At 57.6% G+C, this 19,016-nt stretch overlaps 2 protein-coding genes across 2 annotated transcripts; one reads left to right on the plus strand and one right to left on the minus strand.

Annotated features, from left to right (window-relative positions):
* Positions 1–2,718: 2,718 nt before the first annotated feature.
* CCDC86 (coiled-coil domain containing 86) lies at positions 2,719–10,219 on the plus strand. The gene is made up of 4 exons (XM_029207049.1): positions 2,719–3,526; positions 7,707–7,836; positions 9,619–9,693; positions 9,883–10,219. Exons 1-4 carry the CDS (start codon positions 2,769–2,771, stop codon positions 10,000–10,002), a joined length of 1,083 nt encoding a protein of 360 aa, XP_029062882.1. The 5' UTR covers positions 2,719–2,768; the 3' UTR covers positions 10,003–10,219.
* A 51-nt stretch (positions 10,220–10,270) lies between these two features.
* Positions 10,271–16,141, minus strand: PTGDR2 (prostaglandin D2 receptor 2). The gene is made up of 2 exons (XM_029208486.1): positions 16,068–16,141; positions 10,271–13,366 (listed from the first exon to the last, which is right to left on the minus strand). The coding sequence occupies exon 2, from the start codon at positions 13,356–13,358 to the stop codon at positions 12,138–12,140; it is 1,221 nt and encodes a 406-aa protein (XP_029064319.1). The 5' UTR covers positions 13,359–13,366; positions 16,068–16,141; the 3' UTR covers positions 10,271–12,137.
* Between the last annotated feature and the right edge of the window lie 2,875 nt (positions 16,142–19,016).

Here is a 19,016-nt window from a genome sequence, read left to right on the forward strand (position 1 = left end):
TTCCTTGTTGGTAAACCGCAGATGTTCCTCCCTGCCCGTTCACTTATACAGCAAACACTCATCCAGCATGTGCTGCAACCACCCTCCTGCACCGACGTCCCAGGGGATTAATGAGCACCCAGGGGAGGCCCGGCACTGAGCAAGTGCTCAAGGAGTGCGTCTGGTGACTGCCAGGACCCATTCCCCAGCCATCTCTGATCTTGGTGCTGAGCAGAGGATACAGGGATACGGGTGCCTGACATCTCAAACCTGATATGTCAAACCCTCTCAACCACAGCACCTGTGGCTGGATGGAGGCTCAATGGCTCTGAGAAGAACACCTGATCTGTATCTTCCGTCATCTGTGGGCACACAGTTTCCTTCAGTCAGCAGATCTCAGGTTACATAAACAAGCCCGGTATTGCTGATTCAGCACACTCCGCCCCGCGCGTGCGCACACAGAGCCTCGGCAGGCCCCTGAGGCGACCTGGCACCGAGCATCTCCCAGTGCGCAGACCAAGATCAGTGTGAGGAACGGTTGAGGGAGGCCCACGGGAGGGACAGTTGCAAGGCAACTAAGCTTGTCAGCACCAGAAATGTAGTCCTTGTTCGTCGATGTAGAGCTGTGTGACTTTAGGCAAACAGCTTAGCTTTCCTGTGCCTTGGTTTTCTTACACGGATAACAGGGAGATTTACTCTTAAGTGTTGTGGCTCTGCAGTCAGAAGCCCACATGTGGATCCCGCCTCCACCATTTCTCTGCTGTGTGACCTTTACAAGTGTCCCAGCCTCTCTGTGCCTCAGTTTTCTTTATCTGTGAAATGGGAGTAATAACAACAGCACCTGCCACACAGAGTGGTTGTGAGGATTAAGTGGGTTTGTACATATAGAGCACTTGAAAGAATGCCTGGTCCAATAATTGCTTGTCCCAGTGTTTTTGGCTGGGTTCCTCCACAGCTGACTCTGAGACAAGGATTTAAATGCAAATAGTCTATTCAGAAAATGACCCCAGCAAGGGGACTTCCCTGGCGGTCCAGTGGTTAAGACTCCTCACTCCCAATGCAGGGGGCACGGGTTCCATTGCCTGGTCGGGGAACTAAGATCCCACACGCCACACGGCGCCGCCGAAAAAGAAAGAAAGAAAATGACCCCAGCAAGCACCTATAAGGGAGTGGGAAGCTGAGACAGGAACAGGGGAGAAGCCAAAAGGAGGTGCATGAATGACCAGGTTGCCTTCGTAGAAACTGGGGCTCAATCCTGCTGGGGCCTCTGGGAGACTGTAGAAGACCCACCCCCCTCAGCATCCTTTCCCCCGAGGGCAGGAGGCTGGGATGCCTGCAGTAGAAAGACAAAGAGCATATGAGAACAGAGTTCCAATAGCAACTGTCACGCCAACCTTTTCTGAAAAATTCAGGAATGTCCCCTGGGCCCCTGCACACCATTTATAATGACAATGACAAACTGAGCCTGGGTGGAAGCGATGGTTCTGGGCCAGAGATCGCTTGATACCTCCACTGACTAGGGGTCTCCTCACCTGATCTGAAGGATGTCTGTAAAGCATCCCCTGCTCTTACATCACCTGGCAGGGACCTGAGATCCCCCTCTGAAGTATTTTAAGCGGAACCAGGATACGACCCAATTGGCATTAGAGAGTGATCCCTCCAGCTGAGGACGGGTGCTCAGGAAGCCAGGAGAGCTGAGGGGACCCAGGGTAGGGCAGGGCAGTGAGGTGGTGTGCCGTCTCCACAGCCCTGGTAATGCATGCCAGGTGTGGATCTGAGTGGCAGGCCATTTCGGCGTCCAGGCTGGGGCAGGGGATTTAAGGAACTGAGAACTGGGGGGTTGGAAGAGCTGGCCAAGGAGGGGTCTGAGCTGCTTCTGCAGCGGGGAGCTGCACTGCTGCGCTGGGGCACTGAGACAAAGCCTCACTGCAAGGATTTCCTTGGTCCAGGAGCAAAGGGCCCAAGGCCGCTGAGCCTGCAGGTGGAGTCTCTGAGAGCGGCCAGGAAGGCAGGGACTGACACAGGATTACAGCACAAGGGTGCAACTAATTCTGACAACCTCTAAGGTTAGTGAAGAAGCCTGCCATCGCCTTACCCTTGGGGAGGTGATTTCAACAGGCTAAACTCATCGGGGTGCATTTTGGATGCTGTGTGGCACCAGCCGAGGGGTGAGAGGTGTTAAGGAATCCTCAATCCACTTTTCCGTCCTCCAGGAACCTTGCCTGGGTTTTCCTCCTCCTCACCTCCTCTTGATCAGCAGTCAGGACACCCTGGGGCCCATCTGATACGCTGATACTCTCACTCCTGCTGCTGTGTCCTGTCCGCAGTGACTCAGCAGGTGGGGCTGTGCTCAGCGCTGAAGCTGAGTTAGCAGTAAAGAAGTGAGTTAGCAGCAAAGTTTCTATCCAGCCTTGTCTACAGGCTCCCTGGATCTTTTTCCAATCCTCTTCTCTCCCGAAAATGGGACCCCTTCTACCTTTTTCCGCCTGCACACTCTCTTTCCCCTCGGGAGACTGGGCTCGCAGGCAAGGTGAATACGGATCTCAAGCTGGGACTCATTCTTCAATCACAGGTAAATGAGCCAAAGCGCTTTGCGCATGCGCCTAGTAAACCCAACGCCCGCTCTCCCCGGACTCCTCCCTGAGCCTTTTCGCCCGTCACCAACGTGGCCTCCGAGGCAACAGCCCCTCCTGCCCGGCGCAGACGTAGCGGGGTTATAACGTCATAGGACGGCGCCGGCAGTCCAAGAGACTGCACGTGGGCTCGCGTTTGGAAACTCTGCCCGGGCCATGGATGCGCCGCTGAGGCGCAGCCGGCGGCTGGAAGGACTAAAGCCTGAATCCCCCGAGAACCCCACCTCAGTTCTGCGGGCGAGACGGGCCCTTGTGGAGTTCGAGTCGAACCCAGAAGAAAGGAGGGAGCCCGGGTCTCCTCGGAGTGTGCGGCCACCTGGCCTGGAGTCTCCCAGACATCAGCCGGAGACAAGCCCTGAATCACCCAGTTTACGGGAGGAGGCAGGCTTGGGGTCCCCCCGAGAGCAGCCAGAGCCGGGCCCAGGGTCGCCCCAGCGTCAGCGAGACCCAGGACTGGAGTCGCCCCAAAGACAGCCGGAATCGAGTCCTGAATTCTCCCGACTTCAGCCACAGCCAAGTGGGGAGTCACCAAAGTTTTCCCAGGACCGAGAAGAAGCGGATTCGGAGTCGCCCAAGAGTAAGGAGGAGCCGACCCCGGGGTCCCCCCGACATCAGTTGCAGCCGAGCCCAGGGTCACTAGAGCCTTACCCCGGTCAGCAAGCGCCGGGTCCCGAGCCCTCTCAGCCAGTGCAGGAGCTGACACCCCAGTCGCCCGGCTCCCCACGGGATCAGCGTGAGCCGAGCAAGCCACCGCCGGCCGGGCAGCCGGAGAGAGACGGCCTCGGGCCAAAGAAGCGAGAAGGTTCTTCAGCCCAGGCCGCAGCGTCCAAGAAACCGAAGAAGGAGGAGGTTCCTAAAATCCCGAAGGGGAAGCCCAAGTCTGGACGGGTGTGGAAGGACCGCTCAAAGAAGAGGTGAGGTGGGGGACAGCTGGGCAGGGATGGGGTTCTGTGTGGTGCTGGAGCCTGGGTGCAGCCAGGAGATAGCCCGTAGGTTGGAGAGATCTCACATCACTGGGGGAGTCACACAAAGAGGTAATTATAACCAGAATGTGGTGAAATGCACTGGGATCTCAGGGAAGGGTGCCCTTAAAGGACCCCTGGATAGCACCTCATCTGTGTGTTCATTCAGCACGCATTTATCCTTGTCTCTGCCCTCTCTGGTAAGGGGCCAGAAGCAAGTAAACCAGCAGTGAGGTCTTCATCCACCATTATCTGTTACAGTTATTTGCCTTTTTGATAAAAGGCACTACCAAGCGCTGCGTATATAGGACACTGCTAAGCACTCTAGTACGGATTGGCCAGGGGAAGGGCCTTTCAAACAGGGAGCAGTATGCTTCTTGGCATTTAATCAGCCCATCAGCTCAATGAAGCAGCAGGCATTAGGATTATCCTCATTTTACATATGAGGGCACTGAGGCTCAGGGAGGCTAAATGTGTGGTAGAGGCAGGACCTGAACACAGATCTGATTCCAAAGTCTGCGTGAAAGCCCTTTACCCGTGCTCTGTAGAACCGCCTTGCATTGAATTGCAACCTTTTTTTTTTTTTTTTAACTTTTATTTTATATTGGAGCATGGTTGATTAACAGTGTTGTGTTAGTTTCAGGTGCAAAGTGATTCAGTTATACATATACATGTATCTGTTCTTTTTCAAATTCTTTTCCCATTTAGGTTGTTACATACTATTGAGCAGAGTTCCCTGTGCTCTACAGTAGGTCCTTGTTGGTTATCTGTTTTAAATATAGCAGTGTGTATGTGTCCATCCCAAACTCCCTAACTATCCCTTCTAAAGGGTAGGCGTGAGGTCTTGTCTTTCTGTGCCGCGGGCAGTAAGTGCTCAATTAAATGCTTGCTGAGTGAAGGAACAAAGAGGCGCAACTGAAGAAGGAAATGTTTAGGCTGCCAGGAAGAAGAGGTGGGGTCCAGTTAATGTTTTAGCTACTGGGAACCACTGGGCAGACAGGAATTCGTGGCTGTGAGGGTCCATAGGGGAAGGCAGTGATTTTACGGAAGAAGCGGACATTTACTAAGGGATGACTGACGCGTCAAGCTTTGTGCTAGGCCTTTTGCAGATGTCATTTTGCTGACCCCCTAAACCCCAAGGCGGTGGGCATTATTCCCCTTCCCCAAGCCCCTCCCCCCTTAAACAGAGAAGAAACTGAAACTGAGGGAGTGATTTCCTACAAGTCACCAATCAGAGACTTTGAAGATGGAGCGACTGTTGGACTTGGAGAAGTGGGTGGTGGTGCTGCCCCTCCACCTCGGTCCCAGCAGGTCCCAGAGAATGGTGGGGCCACTGATGGCCATGTGGGACCAGATGAAGAGGTTGGTTCCGGTGGGGAGAGGATGGTGAGCAAGTTGAGTATGGGAGCCTGGAGTCCTGGCACTCGGGAGGTGGGCGGCGGGGAGAGGAGCTCACTGAGCGTAAGGAGGCTGCTCCGACACACAGGCCAGGAGAAGAGAGGGTCAGCAGAGGATACCAAGAAGCAAGAGAAAGGGTATTTTGTCCCAGCCTCCTGCCCGAGCGGAAATGCTTCCCAGCTTCCTGTTGTTTGCTTGGAGCTGTGCTCCAGACGTCTTCCTCTCCATCTCTGCCATCACTAAGAGTCTCCCACACTGGCCTCCCCTCTGTGTGCCCCCTGTAGGTGATGCTCCCTCCCAGCTCAGGGCCTTTGCACATGCTGTTCCTTCTGTTGAAAGGCTCCTCCCCTGGCCATTCCCTGCTCCTCTTCCAGGGCTCCACTTAAACATGCACCCCCTGGGAAAAGCCCTCTTTGTGCAACCCAACCAGGGTTAAGTCCTCAAGCTGTGTGTTGTCATTGTACCTTGTATCTTTTGTAACACACCCATTTGCACAAATGCTTGTTTACTTGTGTGATTCTTGTCAGCTGCCAGCTTCCCCTCTAGACCAGAGGCTCCAGGAGAGTGAGGATTTACCTACAATGGCTAGATTCTCCCCAGCGCCCAGCACATGGCAGGCACCTCAGTGCCTACCTCAAACAAGTAGATGAATGAGAACAGAAGGTAGTTCATTCGTTCAACCAGTTTATATTTCATTGAGCTAGGATCTGGGGGTAAACATGGCTATAAACAAAACATTCTAGTTGTGAGAAATGGGTAACCAACACGTAATATATACATATATCAGTATTTAGGGCAATACAGGAAAATAACAAAGCAAGAGGTGCAGGGCGTTGCCACAGTGATTACAGATGGCTTCACTGCCACAGGGATGTGAGCAGAGGCCTGAGTGAACATACTGGGAAAGAGTACCCAGGCAAGGGGAACAGAAAGTCCAGAGGCCTCGTCACTGGGCACAAGGGGAGCGGTAGGAGGTGAGTGAGGTCAGAGTGGTCACAGGGCCAGGTCATGTGGGCCCACGTGGGCCCTTGCAGGGACCTGAGTGAGCGTGAGAGCCATGGGAGGTGTTGAGCAAAAGAGTGACGCGATCTGACCTCTGCAAGGACCGGTCTGGCCTGTGGAGAACAGACCTTTAGGAGGGCAGAGGGGAGACCAGGGAGACCAGTAAGGAAGCTGCTGCAGTAGAATTAAAGCACCTCCAGAAGCGGCGCCAGGCCTGTGGGTAAGGGCCAGAGGGGCTGTTGAATGGATGTTTGGGACCTTTGAGGAAGCAGCTTCAGCAGTTGGTGAGTGAGCCCCGAGAAGGCAGGGGCAGCACCTGCCGCATGAGGTGTCCCAGCAAAGTGGGGATGCGGGGGGAGGGGGCCGAGGCTGGGAAGCACACGCCCACCCACCCACCCCCCGTGCCCAGGCCTAATGCCACCTTCTGCCCAGTGCTCCCTGGGTGCACCGTCTCCCTTCTCTGAAGGGTGGATTCACTGAGCACCTACTATACGCAGAGCACTGTGCTGAGCGCTTCTCGGCCGTGAGCCATTAATCCTCCCACCACCCTTTGTGATGGGAACGGTTCTTGTCTCCACGTAAGGGGAGGGGGAGAAGAAGCAGTGGGGTGTGTGCTGGGGGCAGGCAGGCAGAACTGGGGAGCGGGGGCGGGGGGGTAGGCAGAACCAGGCTGAGGACGGACAGGCGTGGGGTCAGGGTCCAGGCTGTATGTGCAGACTCCTGTGGAGCAAGAAAGGGGAAAGATGAACCCGAAGAGCCGTATTGACCTTCCCCAGGGGCGGGAGTGGGCTCGGCCTGGTGCCCACTGCAGCCCACTGCTGTGACCGCTTGGGGCATGGTAGAGTGGACGTGGGTAAACAGGAGCTCTTTTGGAAGTCAAGAAATTATCGAGGGAGGCGGAAAGGCCACTACGAAAGGAAGTGTTGAGGGGGAAAGAAGGCCCGTGGGACACCCGAACAGGCTTCAAATCGTTCAAGGAGAAAGCTTCCGGAAAAGGGGCGGCACGGCTGCATGAACCCCCAAGCCCTCATCACCAGTCTCGGCAGCCCTCAGCCTTTTCCTGGTCTAGTGTCCTCTTGCTCCTTGACGTTTTCCCATCTTCCCGGAATGTTTTACAGCACATCCTAGATTTATCGTCCACCCCTAGATCCTGGCGGTGTGCGTTCTTACAGAGGTAACCTCGCTTCTGTGACCGTGTCACTATCACTCTTTAGAAAATCAAGACTTCCCTGATGTTCCCTAGCACCCACTCCATTTTCACATTTCCCCTGCTGGGACAGAGGTTCTGAATCACTGCAGGGGACCGTGATCATTTGCGCTGTTCTGAGATGAAATGGGCGCCCCAGTAGGGAGTGAGCCCCCTCTCCAGAGGCGTCCACGCCCAGCCCTCTGCGCTCGGCCGGAGCAGCGGAGCTTGGCGGTGGAGGCCGTGCGGCCTGGACTCTGGTCACAGACGGCTGCTCAGGAGCAAGGTGACCTTGGGCAATTCCTTAACCTCTCTGGGGCTTTGTTTGCTCCTCTATAAACTGGAGGGAACAGGAGTTCCCACCTCAGGTACGTAACCAGGGCTTAAGAAATGGCAGTGGGCGTGATCAGGGCCCTTTCCTGCTCCAAGTTTCTACAGACCCGGAGGGTCGACTGCCGGGCAAGCAGGCAGGTAGGGAAGGAGGCCCAGAGGGAGGGCACCGGGGCATCCCGCAGACTCCAAGAGCACCCAGTGTCCCCCATGCAGGTTCTCCCAAATGGTTCAGGACAAGCCCCTGCGCACATCCTGGCGGCGGAAGATGCAGGACCGGCAGGAGAGGAAGCAGGCCAAGGACTTCGCCCGGCGCCTGCAGGAGGAGAAGGAGCAGCGCCGGCAGGTGAGGGGCCGGCCACGCCGGGGTGGGAGGGGTCGGCCAGGCCGGGGTGGGAGGGGCTTGGTCAAGAGCCGTTCTCCAGGACTTCCCTGGTGGTGCAGTGGTTGAGAGTCCGCCTGCCGATGCAGGGGACATGGGTTCGTGCCCCGGTCCGGGAGGATCCCACATGCTGCGGAGTGGCTGGGCCCGTGAGCCATGGCCGCTGAGCCTGCACGTCCGGAGCCTGTGCTCCGCAACGGGAGAGGCCGCAACAGTGAGAGGCCCGCGTACCGCAAAAGAAAAAAAAAAGCCGTTCTCCAGCCTCGGGGCCCCGGGGAAGGGTGGGACGGGCATACAGATTGGAGGCCTCATTCGGGTGTTGCTGGCATGCCCCAAGACACAGCTGCTACACATCAGCGGAGTGGATGGCCTGCGCGTTCCTCCAGCTCTCCCTCACGCTCATCTCAGGGCCACAGGTGCCCTGTTAGAGGTTCACGCCCAACCTCTCTAGCCTCCAGGAAGCCCCAGCTGGCAGACAGGGAGGTGGTGGTGTAGATCCACCAGGAGCGGACTTCTCAGTGGGACGTCACTCACCTCGTGGTCCCCAGGCCACCGGAGGAGTCAGACACCTCGCCCCCAGCCTGCAGTCCCTGCCTGGCCATGAGGGGAGGGGGTGGGTCAGCCACTTGGTCATCTGTCCCCTGCTTTGAGTTGCCCCAGCTCAGCCTATGGCCGAGGCCCTGCAGACTGTGTGGCCTCCGCCTCGTGCTGAGGCCTTATCTAGCTTCCTGTGTGGCCGTGGCTCCCTCTTGGGCAAGAGAGAACCTTCTTGTCACCGTCCCCTTTAGAGGTGCCCCTGCCCAGCCCCCAGTCCAGACCTTCCCCTGCGCCTCCGGGAGCTCAAGTGTCACTTCTCCTTTCTCCCTCCGGGCCCAAGCCACCCTTACCCTGTGTTGCCAAAGACGAGGGAGGCCCCTGACCATGCACAGCCTTGGGGCCACCGTCCCTGCCCTGCCCCACCAGGGACAGCAGTCAGCGTAGCCATTCCCAAGGAAGACTCCGTCTACATTCATCTTCTAAGTGTTCCCAGTGGGCTGGTACTATTCCAAGCCCTGTATGTGTGTTCATTCATTTAGTCCTCAAAACAATCTTATGTAATTATCTTCACTTTAAAGATGGGAGGTTGAGGCACAGAGCTTAAACCGCTTGGCCAAGGTCACACATTTAGGAAGTAGCAGAGTCAGGATTCAAACCGGGACCAGATGCTCCGGAGCCTCTTCTCTGCAGCCTCCACCCTTCCCAGCCCTGCGCCAGGGTGAACCTAGGAGGCCAGCCCTCACCCCAGCCCTTGCATTCTAGGGGCTCGTGGGCTTCAGGGGGAGAGGGGAGACTCTGAGAGGACGGGAATGAGGGAAAGGGCCAGCCACCCCTTCTCCCCGGGCAGTTGATGAGGGCCGTGGTAAGAGGAACCACTGTCTACATGGGCCTGAGTTTCCAGGTGGGGTGCCACCTGTGTCTTACCCCACCCCTCCCCCTCCAACCCCAGTGTCCTCAGCCGCCTGACCAGGCGCCCCCCTTCTCAGGTGAAGTCAGGAACTTCCCACCGGAGTGGGCCTCTGGATGCTGGTCCCAGGGGCACAGGGATGGTTCCTTGCTGCCTCTCCACCCCCCAGCACCAGGAACAACCTGGAGCCGGGATAAGTGGGCCTTTTGCCCTCCTCCCTGGGAATTCTGTCAGCTCTCACTGCCTGGGAGACCAGGGCCGCCTCGGCTCCCAGACCCAATCCCCTTCCCCTGTGTGTCCAGGAGAAGAAGCAGCGCCGCGCCGAGAACCTGAAACGCCGCCTGGAGAATGAGCGGAAGGCGGAGATCGTCCAAGTGGTGAGCATTGCCCTGCTTGCGGGACGGGACGCGGCCAGGCTGAATGTCGTGTTCCAGACACCCTGGCACCCCTGCTTCACGGCCCCCGCTCGTGCCGCAGTCCCAGGCCCCCCGCGGTGGCTTCCCTTTCCCCGGGGAGCAGGGCGGAGACTCCAGCCATGCTAACGCCCTCCCTTCAACCTCCCCCAGATCCGAAACCCCGCCAAGCTCAGGCGAGCGAAGAAGCAGCAGCTGCGCTCCATTGAGAAGCGCGACACGCTGGCCCAGCTGCAGGAGCAGCCGCCACGGCGGCCAGCGGCCAAGGTCTGAGCTCAGCGTGGCCGAGGCCAAGCACCGTGTCACACATGGCGGCCACACGCCTCCGCTGACCCAGCACTCCAGCTCCATGGCTCCACCCGAGACGGGGCTCTGAGCCTTCAAAAGGGCTCACAGGCAGGTCTTTGTGGCACAGAGACCCAGAGGTAGCCTGGGACCTGGCAGAGACTGGAGGAGGGAGGAGGGTCAGCTCGCTCCTCCCCCCCCCCCCCCCCCCCCCCCCCCCCCCCCCCAAGTGCCTTCAAACCACAAAGAGTAATTTCTGGTTCCTCAGGGAGCTGGTGACTGGCGGGTGACTCCCCAAAATATGTATGTTCTGTCTCAGAGTCCTGGGTCTAACCCAGGCCAGGAGGCCGGAAGTCAGGAATCCACCTCCCCCCTGACACAGCTCCCCAAAGGCTGCTCTGGCTCCCTCTGCATCCCACTGACCCTGCCACCCAGCAGACTGAATCCAGCTCCGCCCCACTTTTCAACACTTAAGGTTAAAATGGGGAGGTTGCAGGGGGCAGGGTCTCTCTAGCTCCCCCTTTCCTGTACCAGACTCTGCAGAAGCCCCAGAGATCTGATTAACTCATGCCATCCAGTCTACAGCAAAAATATTTATTGAAGGCCTGCTGTGTACAGGCATAATTCTAGGTGCCAGGGAATACAGACAAAAGTCCCTGCCCTCAAGGATCTTTCATTCTGGTGGAGAAAACATAATAAACAAGTAAGATGTACTGTGTGTCAGTTGGCGCCAAGTGCTCGGTGAAGCAGGGGAGCAGGTAGGAGGGAGCACGGGCGAGGTCGAGATGGGATGTCCGTTCAGCCAGCTGTCTGTCGACCGCTCCATTTGCCAAGCGCTTGCTGTGGGCCGGGCCCTGCCTGGCACTGAGAGTAAACGCTGGGAGCTCAGCTGCGAGTGGTGGCACAGGGAACACTGGACCAAGATCCCAGGAGAGTTTCTCCCCTGGCTCTTCCACTGACGTTCCATCCACCAAACGTGTACCGCACCAACTCTGCACCAGGCCCTGGGATGCTGAGCTAAACAGACATGGTAGAGTGGAGATGCTATGGTAAGTTACCCCTCACGCCTACAAATTGGGGGTCAGTGCTGCAGCCCTGTGCGGTCGGGAGGGAGGTGGGTGCTGCACAGATCTAGGGATTACCAGCATTGCTCTGAGGGCGTCCCAGGGAACTGTAGGCTGGCACATGTGTCAGATGAGGTAGGAAATATCACCGGCTGTGGTCACGGAGGTTGCGGGGCTCATCCAAACACTAAAGACCTTCAATAAGGATGTCCATTGCACTTTGATTAGCACAGGTTTCCCAAACTTTTGACTATAGCACCCCTTTTTCCACTTGGGGCAATGCTGGGTCGGACAGGTAGAGGTGGGGGCTCCCATGCAGCTGCTATCTGAAGGACCTTAGGTATGTGGGGGGTGCCCTTTCACGTACTAAATAGTAATTGAACAGGTAATGCCTAATGGTTGGTATGCAGTCCCTGCACCTTGGGCAGGTTACCTAACCTCCCTGCACCTCAGTTTGCACATGGTAAAAAGTGGGGCTAATAGAACCTGCCCCTGGAGATTGTGGGATAAAGCGTGTAGTTAAGTAAAGCGCAACTAAATGACCAAAGCGAGAAGGTTAGACTGGAAGCGCTTCCCCAACTTTTCCTCTCTCGCTTTCTACTCCAAAACTGCGTCACTGGTTTCATGTAAAGCGCACCCCGCCCGTCATCTGCTGAAAACAGCTTCGGGAGATGCGTCCTGGGTACCTTGGGGCGTCCACTACCCTAGTTTGAGATGTCTTAGCGTTTTAACCTCGCATTCCTCAGAGTGTGGTCCCATCGCCTCCTGGGAGCTTGTCAGAAATGCAGATTGTCAGCACACCCGCCCGGCGGCCCGTTCAAGCAGACAGGATCCCTGGGTGACTACCGCATAAGAAAGTTTGAGAAGCACGGCTTTAGCTCACTTCGTTTCTGAAAAGGATACACTGAGTCACGGGGGGCGCTTTAACATGCAGATTCCTTAGCCTCCGACTAAACGTCCGGGCCCTGGGGAAGCTGCTGCGCGCGATCGCTCCCTGCTCTTGCCTCCCGGGGGCGCGGGGAGAATGGTCCGAGCCTGGCGATCCCCGGCCCGTGCCTCCTACGCCGAGGTGGTGCGCAGCGCCCGGTTCAGGGGGCCCCGCTCGTCCTGGGACCGGGCCCGGTCCCTCTGCGGGGGCGCCGCGCGGCCACCCCGCAGCCAGCCGAGCAGGCCCGCGGGCCCGAGCGGGGACAGGCGGCGGCCGCCCAGCGAGGAGGAGGAGGCCGAGGTGTTGGTGGAGCAGGTGCGGCGGCGGCGGCGGCTGCTGCCGCCCCCGCCGCCCAGCTCGCTGTCGTCCACCAGCACGCTCTCCAGCACGCTCCGCAGCGAGCGCCGCAGCTTGCGCAGCACGTCGGGGCAGGTGAACACGTAGAGCAGCGGGTTGACCACGCTGTTGACGAAGGCCAGGCTGCTGACGAACGGCAGCCCGCGCCACACGAGCGGCCGCAGCGCCGGGTCCGCGTGCGCCCGCGCCTCCAGCACGCTGAACACGTGGTAGGGCCCCCAGCAGAGCGCAAAGGCCGCCACCACGGCCGCCACCAGGCGCACAAAGCGGCCGGGCCGCCGGCGGCCGCGGTGGCGCAAATGCGCGCTCACGGCCACGTGGCTCGAGGCGATGATGGCCAGCGGTACCGCGAAGGCCAGCAGGAACTTGCTGACGGCCAGGGCCGTCTGGCGCGAGTTGCACGTGGCATCGCGGTCGGGCCCGGGATTCAGGAGCAGCACGTTGTAGTAGCACATGATGCGCCCGTCCGCCCGCGGGATGGTGTCCCGGAAGATGAAGTAGGGCACGGTGTTGAGCACGGCCAGGGCCCAGAGCGCCAGGCATACCCTGTGAGCCACGGCCACCGTGCGGTGGTTCTGTGCCCACACGGGCCGCACCACCTGCAGGCAGCGGTCCAGACTGATGGCGCTGAGCAGGAAGCCGCTGGCGAACATGTTGAGGAAGAAGATGGAGGAGTGCAGCTTGCAGAAGGTGGTGCCCAGCTCCCAGGAGTGGCCCACGGCCAGGAAGTAGGTGAAGAAAGGCAGGGAGGCAGTGGCCAGCAGGTCAGACAGTGCCAGGTGCAGCACCCAGGTGGTGACCACGGTCTGGCGCATGCAGCAGCCCACCACGAAGAGGATGAGTCCGTTCTCCACCAGGCCCAGCAGCGAGGCCAGCCCATGCAGCAGCACTGACGCGTGGTCAATGTAGCGGATGCTGGAGTTGCTGTGGCTTTGGAGGCGGCTCATCTGCTCCAGGAGGGGACAGAGGGGCTTCATCGTGACGTTGGCCGACATCGTGGGCTCTGCGGCGGAGAGAAAGAGGCACTGTGGTGAGCAGTGCCAGGAAACGGGCAACCCTGGCCAGGAGATGGGACTCTGACCCATGACAGTTATAGGTGAGGCCCCTGGGGATCAATGAAGTTGAGCAAGGGCAGTAAGGTGGGGGGATGACATCCCAGCCCCACCACCTGCTCACTGTGCAACCTTGGGCAATACACTTAACCTTTCTGAGCCTGTTTGCTCCTCCGTAACGTGGATGGCTGTCATACAGGGCAGGGTCTAGGTCATAGGGTTGTTGGTTGTTGAATTAAATGAATTAATAATATATATAAGCATTTCAAGCAAGAGTAAGCGTGCAGGAAGCACTGCATCAATGGCGCTGTGATTATCATTAAGCAGATGGCCTAAGATCACTTGGAGAAATAGGAACCAAGGTCAGGCCACGAAGGACTCCTTTTCCCAATCCCCAGAGCACTGGGGTGTGAGCGAGGCCCCCCTGAAGGGCAGGAGGATTCAGCTGGGCTGGAGGATGGGAATGGAAGGCGGAGTCCGTGCATTTAAGGGATGACCCACCCACGCACCCACCCACGGCACCCCCGGACCTTGCCTCTCTGCAGATTGCCCTGTGGCCCTTCACTCCCAGAGTGGTGGCTGGTTGGGTGTGTTGACTGCAAGCAGTGGGGCCAGCCCCTCCTTTGGTAGATTAAGAGGAAATAAGATAAGAGCAGGGAGAGAGCTGGGCAGAAGGAACTACCAAATTTGGGCTCCGGAGGCCCGGTAGGGCCAAAAGACCTCTCCCCTGCTCAGGGGCAGCCACAGGCGCTCGGCCAGCCCCAGGAAACCCAGCCCTGTTCATACTCATTCAACAGCTATTTACTGAGCGACTACTCAGCTAAGCGCTGGAGAAGCCAGCCCCTGGCCAGATGTGCAGACTCACAGCCTCATCAAGAACCTGAGGCTGGAACTTGCCTGGTGGCGCAGTGGTTAAGAATCCGCCTGCCAATGCAGGGGACACGGGTTCAAACCCTGGTCTGGGAAGATCCCACACTCCGCGGAGAAACTAAACCCATGCGCCACAGCTACTGAGCCTGCGCACCACAACTCCTGAAGCCCGCGCACCTAGAGTCTGTGCTCCGCAACAAGAGAAGCCACCGCAATGAGAAGACCGCGCACCGCAACGAAGAGTAGTCCCGGCTCGCCGCAAGTAGAGAAAGCCCCGCGCGCAGCCACAAAGACCCAACGCAGCCCAAAATAAATTTATTTTTAAAAAAAAATAATAAATAACCTGAGACCATCTGATGTGGAGCCAGTGGAGATCAGTGAGGGCAGAGGAGGTCAGGGTGGGGGGCTGCCTGCAGGAGGTGGGGACCGACAGATAGCAGGGGTTGGGAACTCGGATTGTCCTGGGCCCCCCATGGCGTACCAGGGGCTGCGGTAGGGCCTTCGCATAGGTGCTCTCCTGCTACAGCTCTAGGAGAAAACTGTCCGCACTTCTCTCCATCCCGTTCTGCAGATGAGGAAACTGAAACTCAAGTGTTCAAAGCTTCCCGAACAACACAGGCACGCGGAGGAACGACAGTTTAGCGCTCAGCCTGTTCTCTTTCCTCTACCTCTGCTCTAAGCACGAGATGATGGAGAAAGAAGAGAAGGAAAGTGGGGTGGGGGGGGGGGAGGTGTTCTTCAGTATTCGTCTTTCCACCGGAGGCACTGTTGGCCAGGATGAGAAAATCCACACCCTTCTCCAGGGACCACGGTCCTCCGTAGGGTGAGTGTGCCGGATATCAAACTAGAATTTCCTTGGCAGGTGAGCCGCTTGGAGCTGGGGACACGCAGGTGGGGGGAGGGGAGCTGTTGTCCCTGTGCTCCCTGAAAATGCTCGTATTTCCCAAGCTCTAGAGTCTGCAGAGCGATTACATTCACAATGACCCTGTGAGACCGCATTTTTTAGAAGAGGAAACAAAGGTTCAGAGAAGCACAGCAACTTGCCCAGTGTCCCTCAGCTGCAGTGGAAGGGAGAGAACCCCACTCCCAGCAAACACACACGAGCCATTCCCACTCTGCTGAAACATTCCCTTTGGCCCCATCTAAGCCCCATGGGGATGCTCAGACAGCACATCCTGCTATCTGCTGGGGACCGAGTATGCTGCCCGCATGCCCAGCGGGGAGGTAAGCTGCTTCCTCTTGCCGGCCCCCACTTGGCCGTCTGTGCCCAGAGCAACAGTGTCACCTCCCCGGCTGAGTGAGGTGTCCTCGTTCACAAAGCACCCAGTATGGGCTTCCTGGCTGACAGAGTCCGGCCTCCAGCCTCCCCAGGTTCTCAGGGAGCCCAGCAGCGAAGGTCCTGTTTTGACAGAGGGCTGGGGTCAGAGAATACCAGCTTTTGGTGTCAGAGACCTGGCTTTGAATCCCAGCTCCTCGGCTTCCTGGCTGGGTGCACTTGGGTGATTTACCTTAAGACTGCTCGTGTAACCCTCCCCCCAGATCACTCCTGAGTCTGGAAAGAGAAGCTTTAATGGTTGACCACTGCACCTGGCATCTAGTTATTCCCTAGGAAAATGTAGTCCTTTCCTCCTCAGAGCAGCAAGTCCCCTCCAGTCTTTGGTAAGCCCAACCCTCTGCCATCCTAGCTGGTAACAACCCTCTCCTTTGATAAAACTGTGCCTTCTCTTCCGGGTCCAGAGAGGGCACTGAGGCTGCCCAGCCCTGGGGCCACCGTCTCCTTACCTGGGCACAGAGGGAGCACAGGATTCCAGCCCCAGAGGCAGTCAGCTTCTGCAGGCAGCGCGCAGGCAGAGGCAGGGGAGGGAGGCTGAGGGAGGAAATAGATGTCAGCCCCAGAGTGTGTGTGTGTGTGTGTGTATTTAGGGGTGGGGTGGGGGGAGGCGGGGACAGCTAGAGAGTGAGTTGTCACACTGGTGTTCAAGTAACATCCATCTCCATTGATGCGGACTGGATGTAACTGCTGGCAGCCCAGCTCCTACCTCCCTTTACGAAGGAGATTTTGCAAAAGCCCAAGGTCGAGTACAAGTGCACGTGGGGACACAGGTGTGAGCCAGAAAGTGTGAGCCCTAGTGTGCATGGGGGGTGCTTTTGAGAGCGACAGGTGTGTAGGAGAAGTGAGGAGGAGGGCGTCCTGTCCGTCTGTCCACTGTCCTGGACTGCCCACCCCTGACCCCATCACCCTCAGGAAAGAAACTGGTACGGCTCCTCCCATGTGCCCGGGCAGCATGGGGGGCCCGTCTGCGAGGGCCCCCAGGGGCTCTATGGCCAGGAAGGCAGGGCGGGTCCTTGGTAAGAACACAGGCCTGGCTGTCCATGCTGCCCGCATGCCCAGCTGGGAGGTAAGCCACTTCCCCTTGCCGGCCCCCACTTGTCCATCTGTGACCAGAGCGACAGTGTCACCTCCCAGGCTGAGTGAGGTGTCCTCATTCACAAAGCATCCAGCACACAGTAGGTACTCATAAAAATCAGGTTTCTTCCCTCTTGGGGAAAAATGGGTATAGGCTGCAGGGCAAAGGCAGTACAGCTTTTATTTTAAATGGGCTGCGAATTCCCTGGAAGTCCAGTGGTTAGAGCTCCACGATCTCACTGCCAAGGGCCCAGGTTTGATCCCTGGTCAGAGAACTAAAAACCCCACAAGCCATGTGGTGCAGCCAATAATAATAATAATAAATAATAATAAAATGGGCTGGGCTCAGAGCCCATGGATGAGATGATTGAACTGTACACATTTGCATTGACCTGTTCCCTAAGTCTTCACTCCTGTTCGCTGACCAAGATTCCTGGGACCTTTCCTCCAACCTCAGCATCCCAGCCACCGGGATACTCAAAACATGTTAAGAACTCAGTACCCCCAGATCAGGGCCAGGGCACCCCCATAGGATTGACTCTACAAAACTCTTCCATTTTGGTACAGAATTAATACAGGGCCTGGCACTGGATAAATTTGCTGACACACTGCAATCCTGAGTGAAGAATGTGACGGGGAAACTATTGCTCACTGTCATCCAAGACGGAGGATCAGTAAGAGCCTTGATTAAACAAATCAGTAGCACTAGGGTAATGTCCCCTTTCCTCTTAGTGACAGAGGGTCTCCGTCTTCTGAAGACAAGTGCCTACAGCCCTCCCTAGGTGGGTGTTTCCGTTCTACTCGGGGGAAAGTACCTTCATCCCCATCCACCCCCCTCCACACCCAACTTGCTGAGCCACAGACATCCTCTAAGGCCATGCAGGCAGTGAAGTGTGGCAGGTGACCCTGGGCAAGTAACTTCACAGCAATATGAATTTTTTTAAAGGTGCTCCTTCTGCACAGTCCCTGCCCCAAAGTGGTGCACAGACTGCTCTTTGGGCTTAGAAAGAATCCCCGCTTGGGAATTCCCTGGCAGTCCAGTGGTTAAGACTCCATGTTCCCAACGCAGGGGGGAACAAAGATCCCACATGCCACGTGGTGTGGCCAAAAAAAAAGAATCCCTCCTTTCCTCCTATAACATATCTTAGCTCTAGGGAATCAGGCTTGGGGTGGGGTCCAGCCCTCCTCCTGGCTCTCAGCCCTCCCTCAGCCCCTCCACTAGGTACCCTTGAGCAGTGAACACTCTGCACAAGCCCTGATGGCGGCCCTGCTCACCTGCAACGCTCACTCCTCTGCCCCTTCCCCCAACCCTCGTTTCCAATCCTGTAGTCACTGTGGTGACTGTCTCCCAACCATCCCTGAGGAAAATTTATGAAAAGTTACTAAAACAAAGGAAGAAAGTACTCCAGATGAGCAGTGCCCTAAGGCATTTTCTAAACAAGGAGGCAGGGATGTTGGTTCCTGTAGGGCCCTTGGCTGCACTCCCACGGTGTAAACCTGCCTCCCACACAAGTCCCTCAGGCTCCACATGGAGGTGGCCTGGGCGGGAAGGAGTTCGAGTTGGGGTAGGGGGTGCAACGGGGAGGATGTTCCGCACCAGACACTTGAGAGAAAAAGTCTCGTGAGCCGTGGGGACTCTGAGCTGGGGCTCCCTGGCTGAAAGCAGAGGACAGGCGCCTCCAGGAGAAGATGCGATCAGAGAACCCTGCGGAGCCCTTCGCAGTGTCGGGCTGGCACTGTAGGCAGGAGGACAGCCAGGCTGCCAGATGGGCCCGTGTGGCGCTCGGAGTCCGGAGGAGAGTGACGTGATCAGGGCCGTGGCAAATAGACCAGCCAGTCCCACTTTGAATGTGCCTCAGAACCTACTGGAGGGCTTGTGACGTCCAGACTGCTGGGTCCCCCACCCCTAGTGCGTGCGATCCAGCGGGTCTGGGGATGCGGCCTGGGCATCTGCATTCCTAGCAAGTTCCCCAGAGCATGCTGATGCTGCTGGTTTGGCTGGGATGGAGAACTCGGGTTCCTTGCATCTGGTGCACTCGGAGCGGGGAGCGGCAGCTGGGTCCTGGTGGCACTGGGGGGGGGGCTGTCCAGTGACCCCCCCCAGGACCTGGAGAAAGATGCAGCCACCCCAGAGCACAGGCCATAGGCCCTGAAGCACAGCCTTCTCCATGGCTGGCAACTTGACATCAGAGCCTGAAAGAGCCAAAGTCAGGTCTGTCTCCCCATCAACCACACGTACTGCCCTGGAGGAGACGAACCAGAGCGTCACAGAGCTCTGCGGGGGTTCTGCTGCCTGTGGGAACTGTCCAGGTTCTCAAAGCAGC

The sequence above is a fragment of the Monodon monoceros genome, unplaced genomic scaffold (genome assembly GCF_005190385.1).
Source record: "Monodon monoceros isolate NGI ecotype Baffin Bay Population unplaced genomic scaffold, NGI_Narwhal_1 Super_Scaffold_7, whole genome shotgun sequence".
NCBI lineage: Eukaryota > Metazoa > Chordata > Mammalia > Artiodactyla > Monodontidae > Monodon > Monodon monoceros.

Bases quoted from the DNA above. Each gene is read 5' to 3' on its own strand.
- PTGDR2 (XM_029208486.1), bottom strand. From the start codon at position 13,358: ATGTCGGCCAACGTCACGATGAAGCCCCTCTGTCCCCTCCTGGAGCAG.
- CCDC86 (XM_029207049.1), top strand. From the start codon at position 2,769: ATGGATGCGCCGCTGAGGCGCAGCCGGCGGCTGGAAGGACTAAAGCCT. The intron at 7,837-9,618 runs GTGAGGGGCCGG...CTGTGTGTCCAG, and splicing joins AGAAGGAGCAGCGCCGGCAG to GAGAAGAAGCAGCGCCGCGC. The intron at 9,694-9,882 runs GTGAGCATTGCC...AACCTCCCCCAG, and splicing joins AGGCGGAGATCGTCCAAGTG to ATCCGAAACCCCGCCAAGCT.